This window comes from Olea europaea, unplaced genomic scaffold (assembly GCF_002742605.1).
Source record: "Olea europaea var. sylvestris unplaced genomic scaffold, O_europaea_v1 scaffold2940, whole genome shotgun sequence".
Classification (NCBI taxonomy): Eukaryota; Viridiplantae; Streptophyta; class Magnoliopsida; order Lamiales; family Oleaceae; genus Olea; species Olea europaea.
The window spans coordinates 56,350-65,828 of record NW_019247999.1 but is presented as its reverse complement, the minus strand read 5'-3'; the positions used below and the strand labels follow the sequence as shown (position 1 = coordinate 65,828).

At 35.9% G+C, this 9,479-nt stretch overlaps 2 protein-coding genes across 3 annotated transcripts in view; both read right to left on the bottom strand.

Annotated features, from left to right (window-relative positions):
• Positions 1-581: 581 nt before the first annotated feature.
• On the bottom strand, positions 582-3,326 carry LOC111384572 (BTB/POZ domain and ankyrin repeat-containing protein NPR1). Of its 2 annotated transcripts, none has more exons than XM_023008867.1 (2): positions 2,444-3,326; positions 582-1,312 (listed from the first exon to the last, which is right to left on the bottom strand). In XM_023008867.1, exons 1-2 carry the CDS (start codon positions 2,987-2,989, stop codon positions 587-589), a joined length of 1,272 nt encoding a protein of 423 aa, XP_022864635.1. In that variant the 5' UTR covers positions 2,990-3,326; the 3' UTR covers positions 582-586. The 2 variants fall into 2 exon arrangements, with proteins under 2 accessions (XP_022864635.1, XP_022864634.1); XM_023008866.1 differs by having other exon boundaries at positions 582-1,339; positions 2,444-3,325.
• A 2,262-nt stretch (positions 3,327-5,588) lies between these two features.
• Positions 5,589-9,479, bottom strand: part of LOC111384574 (RNA-binding KH domain-containing protein PEPPER-like) — a 12,106-nt gene continuing 8,215 nt past the window's right edge. The window contains exons 6-10 of the mRNA XM_023008870.1: positions 9,101-9,347; positions 8,386-8,534; positions 8,047-8,298; positions 7,041-7,235; positions 5,589-6,023 (exon numbers count right to left, since the gene is read on the bottom strand). Of these exons, the coding sequence (XP_022864638.1) occupies positions 5,844-6,023; positions 7,041-7,235; positions 8,047-8,298; positions 8,386-8,534; positions 9,101-9,347 (1,023 nt within the window). The 3' untranslated portion in view covers positions 5,589-5,843. The remainder of the gene's footprint in view (positions 6,024-7,040; positions 7,236-8,046; positions 8,299-8,385; positions 8,535-9,100; positions 9,348-9,479) is intronic.

Sequence of the window (9,479 nt, the reverse complement as noted above, 5' to 3'; positions counted from 1 at the left end):
GGTCTCGGTAGGGTTGTACCATGCGACCGCATGGGTTTGTACCATGCGACCGCATGGTACATAAAAACGACCGTTGGGTCGTTTTTTGTTGGTTTTTTGGTGACTTTTCATCCATAAGGTGCACCACTTTGTAAAACTATACTACTTGGCTATAAATAGGTGATCTTGGGTCATTGAAAAATGTTGAAAAAACACCTATTATATTGATACTTCTTGAGATCAAATCCAAAAATAAAATACCCTCTCATATTCATCTTTTTCTTTGTGTTCTTAAGTTTTAGAGATTCAAACAAGTGTTTAGTGTTTGAATCTCTATAAGGCTTGATTAATCCTTCAAACATTTTGCAGGATCACCCTTTAAACACCAAAATAGTGGGGGCAAATTTCGTTTGAGGACAACAATCAAAAATTGTGTTTGAGCCATCAATTTCTTCATATATATTTGTCATTCCTTCATCTCCTATAATTCTTTCGATTTTTTATTTTGTTTGTAATTCGTTCTCATAATATCTTTGGTAGAGTAACATTATTTCCAACAGAAAATAATGACAGGTAACAAACCGTACAAAAAATTAAATCCCTGGGGTCATTTACCTCTATTTTCAAGGTACAATAAGTTCGAGCGCAAATCATCGCCTGCAATAGCAAGCGATACTGAAGCTTCTCCTAGTAATGGATCTCTTCTTTCTGCTTGTTCCAAAATCTCTATGCACAGTCGATCCTTTGGAGTAGCTGTCCCTTCCTCTGTACTTCTATGATAATCCACAGCCCGAGTAAGCCTCTTTGATATCTGAAGGGCTTTCCTGCCATCTAAAGTGAGATCAGATGGCCTAGCTCCCTTAGTTAAAAGAGATACAATGATTTTGGGCTCTTTTCGCATTGCCGCTACATGTAGCACGGTGTATCCCCTTGGATTTCTGTGGTTAATGTCAGAAATGGATAGGTCAAGAAGTTCTGTTGTGGTCTTTGCATCGCAGTAGGCAACAGCATAATGGAGTGCAAATGCATCATCTAGGGTAGTATGCCCTTCCTTCAGCAACATTCTGACTAACTCAACATCATCAGAGTCCAAGGCTCTGTGTATTCTCTTCACATGTTTATCAGGAAAAATGTTGCCTTCAGGTGATTGCAATCCGAGTTCCACACGTGAATCATCTATTTGTTTCACAAGGTGGTGAGGCAACGCTTTATCAAGGGTTACGTTATCAACATCAGACTTGACAATAATCTCAATACACCTTGCAAGTAAATTCTCACAACTTGCACCACAAAAGTTTGCATCTGATAAAACCATCAAGTCATCTGCAACAGCCTTGTCGAGAATGTTCATTAGTTTCCTCTGCAAGGGAGAATCAGGATGCAACAAAAATTTAGAAAGGAAATGTAAATGGAAGTGTGTAGAGATAACTGAGTGCTGTAAGCACAGCTCTAGGATTTCCCTCTGGTGGTGGCAAACTTCATAGTAAAATAATTAAGTTTTGGCCGACAACACTGTGAAGTAAATTCAGATAGGGCATATTATAATCAGAGGAGTATTATATCTTTAATTTTATAGCCAGAGGCCTACTGTAAAGCTTAGATTGATAGTAAGTAATCTGTAATTTCTCAAGGGATGTCAGAGTAATGGTCTCATTCTTCCCGTGCTGAATCAGTCCATGACAGTAGTAACTGGGAATACAAAGGATAAAAATCAAATAATAATTCTAATATATAACATATTCCTCGCCCTACATTACAGTGATTGAATTCAACTTTTGCATCCTGTACATTATGCGTCATAGATTCCTCGCCCTACATTACAGTGATCGAATTCAACTTTTTCATCCTGTAAATTATGCTTCATAGATACAGGGCCTTCATTTGTTTATTGTGTTTCAAAATATTGGGTATTTTGATAAATATACATTGCAAACTAATAAAAACATAAACTTTGATTTCCATCATAATAATTTAACGAACAGCTACCAGAACTGTAAAAGGATTCATACTGAGAGAGAGAACTCGTGTGAAGACAAAAGTCTTGTTTCTTCTAAGTCATTGGAAATTAGACTACGGTGATTTAATTCAAAGCCATCAATAACTTAGAATAGAAAGATCCAGCTTCATCCTTATATGGTAGTGGCATCAAAAATTCAACTGAAGAATTGAAAGATGCTTACTTATGGTAAGTATCTTGGCTCATCTTGGCTCACCAAGCTAATCCATTCAATAATTACCCCTTTAGTCTTCTGAATTTTATATTAAAAACCACTGAATGAACCCAAAGAAGACTCGTTCTTCACGGTAAACTTCATCTCTACCTAGCTGATCATCGTCTACAATGCTCTGAAAGCTATTGTCTACTACCCCTATTTAGTATTCAACAAACACTAAAATCTGAAATAGACAGTACATAAAATTAATTCAAAAGTATTGGAGTATGTAAATGAACAGAAATCAATACCTGAAACTTAGCAACTAATTCATTGATCTGAAAAACGAAAGATGCATACAAAATCTCCACCATGAATTCAACTGCAGGTTGACATCCCAAATGCGAGCACTGATCGTCTACGCATATGCACACATCCTTCGGCTGAGCCATGATTCTTCCACTGTATACATAAGCCAGCACAGTCACAAGTGCATCATAGCTAACCTCATACTCCTTCATCACCTCCTTTAAATCTAATTTCACATTCCTCTCCTTATTAGCGAACAAATTCTTGAAGAACGGACTCCTAGCCGACAAGATGCAACGGTGGACTGGAATTTCTCGGCCGCCGGCCGCCACCAATTTAGCATCGGAGAAGAAATCAAAGTCCGGCGGCGATGATTTGCAGAAAAAGATCGAAGCGAGGGTGTTTGAGAGGCGATTGAGGGCTTCGACGTCCTCCATCTGAGGCGGTGCGGCGGGGGGAAGGGATGATTCGGTGTTCCGCACGCAGCATATGCTGCTGCTCCCACCACTGACTTCGTTGGAATCCGAAAAACCCGTTCGAGTGTCCATTGACAAAATCTAATACTACTATCTTATGCTATCATACATGTATCTGTGATTATCACGAATGAAAAATACTCAAATAGGCAATTCAATTGAAGTTAAGGGTTGAAGAAAATTAATCCATTACATGGAGATGGAAATTATATAAATATATAAACAAACCGATGTGATTTCGAGTCAGAAGAGAGAGAGAGACAGAGACAGAGAAGACGATGACTGCAAAGGGAAAGCTCAACTGAGGTGCGTGGTCGCGGTGGCGTGGCCGTGGGTTAAGGGGGAGTGATGACGCAAATGATGACGTACTAATTTCCTCACATCAGGATCTAACATAGAGTTATAAATCAGGGAGGGACGTTGAAACAATTTCCTAAATAGATAAGTACAAAAATGAGCATCATATTTGTTCGAATAAAAAAAGGTAAAAAATAAAATTTTTACCTCATTAAAAAAAATAATAAAAAAATTTACAATAGAAAAATGGATTGGATCTAGTTGAGGCAGGGACACGGACTAAGCGGGGTAGCTTAGATATGTCAAAATAGGCTAATTAATTCAAGGCCATCTAAATGGACCAAAATTGGCCCGGCCGGACCTGTTGCCCACCCGACTATAGCTATCAACTTAAAATTTTATGATTAATGTTACACGTACATCAGGATGTTCATAACGGTGTCCACGTCTCTCTCACCAATTAATTCAAGTAAGCTCATGGTCCATTCCAATTTATGCATTATCTATTTTGACACCACTTACTGTAGGCTTGAATATTTAGTCCAAACCTTTGAGGATGTTGCAATCATGTCCCCCAAGACTATCCTTCCATAAATTGGCAACGTCTACTCTCCAATGACATATTCTGTTTAATTCGCCATTGATAAGGTGACTTGCACACTGACTTTTTAGAAAAAGGTAAAACTATCAAACTCATGAAAATGTATCGAAAACGTCAAAATCAAACTTTATAGAATTCGAGACAGCCCACCCAATCTTCGATCAAAGAAATATTAACAAGAAAAAACATATATGAAAAAAAAAATAAAGATGTAGAAAAAATAAAATTATGAATTTCTTCCGCACCAGATTCTCTAGTATCGTAAAATAATATTATGTCAACTTTTACGTAAACCCAATTTTCTTTCATTTAAGTGTCATTTTCTTTTTCTGCCCAAGAAAATAATATCCCATGCGACTAGGCCTGTAGGCTTAATTGTTAATTGTATCATACTCTTGCCTAGTGAAAGATTTTTTTATTTTATAATATTAATTTGAAAGATGGATTTTTTCATTACACGCCATGCTTACCCCACATTACATTAATTAATTCTGTGGAGGTCAATTGCATGCACTCATTTATATCCTCATTCATAGCCACTAATCCGCCTTCTTATTATTTATTTTTAATCACACATTTATAAAATAAAATATTCTATATATAAATTCAAATTTATTTTTTACTTTTTAATTTTACATTCTTTTAAAAATCATTATTCTAAACATTGCTTTTTTCAAATAATAATTGTCAAACAAAGCTAAGTAAAGTCTAAACCTTCTATTTGATGTCACTTAGATTACAATCTTTGAAATACATTGGAGAGCAGGAAATAAATTAGAATAGGTGACAATTAATAGGCATTATTTTATACAATGAAATTCAAATATATTTTTATATATTGAACAATGTGACATTGACATTACTATCACATAAATTGATGATCTTATTATCTAAGATATATGAATATTAAAATTCATTTAAAAATATGTATGAATTAATACCGCTAAATAACATTACTCATGAAATTATCATTGTCATGTTCCAATGTCCTAATGAATCAAATTGAAATCTCGCCATCTTCTTCTAAATCATTATTAAGTAGCAAGTTCGTTCTTAGCCCTTGTTTGAGCCTCATTCTTTTTATAAGAATGATATATTGAATAATGAATTGATAAGAAATGTGTGGTTAAAAAATAAAATAAAATAAAAAATTTTGAATTTGTGTATAATATCATTTTATTAAAAAATGTGTGATTGAAATATTGTCAAAATATTATTTAAAAATGTATTTTTTTTCAAAGATTGGGACTCGAACAGGAGCTTAATTTTTGAAAAAAATATAATAATTTGGTCTTCAATATCATTTATAGTTGCACTGTTGGAAAAAAGTATCCAAATTACATTATAGAAACCTCTTATTCCTGCCTAAGAAACTAATAAAGAAGCCCACCCATGATAATTAGACATTAGAGTAGGATAGTTTAAGTGAAATATGTGTCCCAATTAAAATTTGATGTGAAAATATAGTGACGTCAGACGAAATTAACCGCGTAAGTCCAGCCAAGACCCTAGACGGGCCGACTCAATGGCCTAAAAAACATAGGTAGCAGCAGATGATAATTTAAAACAAAGCTAACATTATTAACATGCTACATTGACATCTTGGGGGGTAGGCCCAACTTAGACGGGCGTCGTCCATTCCATAAATATGAAATATAAGGAAAAAATTGCTTCAGTTCAGGCCACTTTCTTCCCTATCTCAACTTTTTTCCTGGTTGAAGTAGTTGATTAGAGCAAAATTTTAACCCGGCAATTAACAGCTCGAAAATGTAATAATATTGAGGCCAAATTTCCTTAAAACGCTCAAATAATCACAAATATCAACAATAAACAAGCTATAAAGATATATATTTGTTTTTTCAAGGTAAAATCTGCAGATACTTACACCAGGATCTGAAAATGACTGAAAGGATAGGAAGAAAGACAAGAACCAAGAATTCGGCCTATCCATTCATATAGCCTAAAAAGATACTAATCCTCCAACACCAGAGGATGGATAATCACCATAAGATTGTTCTGCCTACCCATTCACAGTCTGTAACCACTATATCCTCCAATACCAGATGATCTGTAGTCACCATAAGGTTGTCTGTCATACGATGATGATGAGTAAGAGTTACTACCTAAATGAGCATAGGAAAGCCGCGAAGTCGACTCCAGCTGGCCGTAACTGCTTGGAAGTGATTCTTTATGACTGCTTGTGAACTCCTGGATAAGACGGCGGTTTTAAAATTAGTCTTAACTACATCTGATTAGTAAAGAAATACAGAATTAAAAACTCATCTGTGAAGGCAATCCTTTCAATACTACAACCATGCAGAGTCAAAGATAGGGTGCAAAGTAATTACCCTATCTTCCAAGATTGTAAATGGAAATAATGAAAAGGGGAAATAACACAATTGGTCCTAAACCTATTATCCCAGTAACAATTGCGTCCCCAACATTTAGGAGGTGTTTGGGAGTGATTTTTTATCCCAAAAAATTGATTTTTTGACCGTTATTTCACTACTCCAGCCATAATTTTTGACTTCTTCTCTCACATGTAGCCCCTACTTTTCTTCTAACTATCAAGAAAACAATTCTCAAAATCCCTACCGAACAGGGCCTTAATTATAGTTGTAAGCATCCGAATCTCCAAAAAACCATAACATGACTGCGTGGAAACATACCTCACATCAAAGTTTTGGGAGCTAGCCTAAGTTGGGAAACAAAATCTAGATTCAGAAAGTTGGAGGTGTAAAGGTCTCATGACGATTTAATAGAGATGAACTGACTGTGCACCTGTAATAATAGCCCCTGTTTGATCCCCATTTTTGGAGTAAAATACATTTTGAAACAGTGATTTTTGAGAGAATGTATGGTTAAAAAGTAATGAAATATTTTTGAAATATGTGTATAATTATTTTATGGAAGAATATGTGGTTGAAAATGAAATTTGAAAAAATGCATTCTTGGAAAAATGGGGCTCAAACAGGGGCTATAAAATGATAGGGACCAACTTGCTCACTTCTAAAGGTTGGGAACCGACTTGCTATTCAAGCAATAGGTTGGAAATTTGTTATCTAACTAACTCTCTTGGACATCGGTAATGTAAAAAGTTGCAGCAACGTGCTTTTCTAAGCTTTGCAGTGATCGTCATGGTTGAGATAAATTAAAGCAAAACTAGGCGTCATTCTCAATTTGGAAAAGGTTAGTGAAGATAGAGAGGCGAAAGGAGATATCTACCTGAATTAGTTGCTGAGCTGCTTGGACTTGTGAAGAAGTTCCTTTTATTTCCACAGTGATTTCCTCAGGCAGGCCTCTACTTTCTTGCACAGTGAGGATAGCACCACTAGTCCGTCGAATATAGGCAATATTTGCTCCCCCAACCCCGATTATATCCTCGGCATAAGCGAGTGGTATTTGCATTGTCTGGGCAATCTACACAAAGGAATCAAGATATCATATATTAACACCAGCAGAGGTGAACAAGTATGTCCTGCAAGTTGTTAATGAATATATAACATGTAAAGGAGTTTAACAAATTTGTTCTATGTGCAACAACCTGCATATGGACCTGCTTAGATAAAATTTTAGATTTGGAAAGCTAAGCGTGAGGTCTACTGAAAAGCTCAGCTCTGATTTTGACCCTGGATAGTGAAAAACCTAACATATCAAAATAGTTTGTGCCCTCATATTCAATCCGAAGCCTTAGAACTGTTAATCCCAGTAGTGAACACACTTCTTGCCTCTTGTGACAGACACATCCTTTGCCTCCACTCACATAACTTTTCTTTATCCATGAAAAGAATTCTTTGCAATCTAAACTTTATGATTTTCTCAAATGAAACACTCTACTGCAGAAATAAACGACACAGTGGTTGAAAAAATGGAAAATGACACCCACAGAACCTCCACAGTTTTACTTGAAAGGTAAGGCAGCTATTGTCATAACAAGAATATGATATCCAGACATCCCATTAATTTGTCCCACCATTTCTTTATATTTTTCTTCAACAGACTTTCCCCCCTCAGGTGCTAAATCTACATATCACAGGGAAAAACAAAACACCAAGAGAGAGGAGACAACTATAAATGCTACTGCTAAAGTTCAGCATTAATTGTATTTCATATTCAAGGGTGTTCTTTAAATCTCCAAGTCTGGAGAAACAGAATAAGTATACAATGCACATGCTAACTAAGACAAATGTGAATAGTTTAGCAGTAAATCAACATGTGAACAGTTACACACCTGAGTAACAACAGGCCTACCAGCACGCCCCATTGCTGAAATACGAAAGTCAAGGCCAGACTCTGGTCCATACAAGGAAAGCCTAGAAGGAGTAATATTTGATTCCATCAGGCTATCACGATCTAGAAATAGAGAATTCCTCTTCACTGTAAGAGGGTAATCAGTGTCAATTGCTGTGTCTGAAGTAGAAGAATGCAATGTCTTGTCAGACCAAGCATCTACTTGTCGTTCCTGAGAGACCGGTGCATTATACTGTAGAAGAAGGTAAATAAACAATTCATAAATAGAATAAGAGTGACATGATCATGGATCACCGAAAACAAAAAGGATCATACTTACATTCTTCTCAAAAAGGGGAAGAACAGTATGATCCACCAAGAATTTTCTCAGGTGCCCCAGCACAGCTTCTAAACCTTTAAGAACCTTGAGAGCTTCCCCATGTAACTCAACAATCCTTTCATCAGAACTGGCATAAATTGGCAATTCATCTGCAACCAAAAATGTCAAGCATCATATATCAATTTCAGAATGAACAACTGTCTTAAAATAACTGCAGAATGTCTTTTGTATCTCTTAACAGTTCAATGCACCAATGCCCCTGAAATTTTAGTTGTTATAAAAATCTTGCATGCACTATATACATGTTAATTAAATCATTTAAATTTTCTTAAAGAAAATATTTTTATAGAGAAGATATTTCTGCATCTCCTCATAAGCCCAGCAGAGTAACGTTCAGATAGTAACCATATTGTTAATTTACTAATGTTAAATTAAGACAACTAAACCTTGAACAGATCAATCAGAGCGGGTTAGGTTGCATCTGCAAATTCTGCTATGTTTTCCAAGATGTGCAGACACATGTTGTTTATCCCATTTCCATTAATTTTTTAAAAATGAAAAACATGTGTTCTCCAATGCGTGGACAAAATGTTTTTAATTTATTCCGGATTCTTCTGTCAAAAAGTCTACCCAAATCATTCTCACAAAATGAAGGGGGGAGATATGGACATGATTCAAGCAATAAAATTCAGGTTATGAAAGGAAATTAAAATACCATTGGAGAGAACCCTCACAGAGGCACCGGAGCCCTCCTGAATCAACTTGATCACAGAGCCTTGTTTTCCTATTAAACTCGTGGCTTGTGCTGATGCCACAATTAATCGAATCAAACAAAATGCAGCTCCAGCTGCATCAGGGGCTTCACCATCAGGTAGTCCATGGAGACTCTTAAATATTCTTATCACAGCATCCATGGCAGGAGGCAACAGAGCCTCTGGTTCTTCCTTCCCAGATATTAGAACCTACAATATAGCAAGTTGGAAAAATCATGTGTCAGTCGGTCAAAAATGAAAAACAAATCAACAAATTTAAAAGTACAACTTGCACAGGAAAACTTAAAATAGATCGATAAAGTAGAAAATAATTAAGCAAAC

Excerpts from the sequence above, each read along its gene's own strand:
- LOC111384572 (XM_023008866.1), bottom strand. The coding sequence starts at position 2,989 with ATGGACACTCGAACGGGTTTTTCGGATTCCAACGAAGTCAGTGGTGGG. Across the intron at positions 1,340-2,443 it reads AATTAGTTGCTAAGTTTCAG|AGGAAACTAATGAACATTCT; the intron begins GTATTGATTTCT and ends TCTCCCTTGCAG.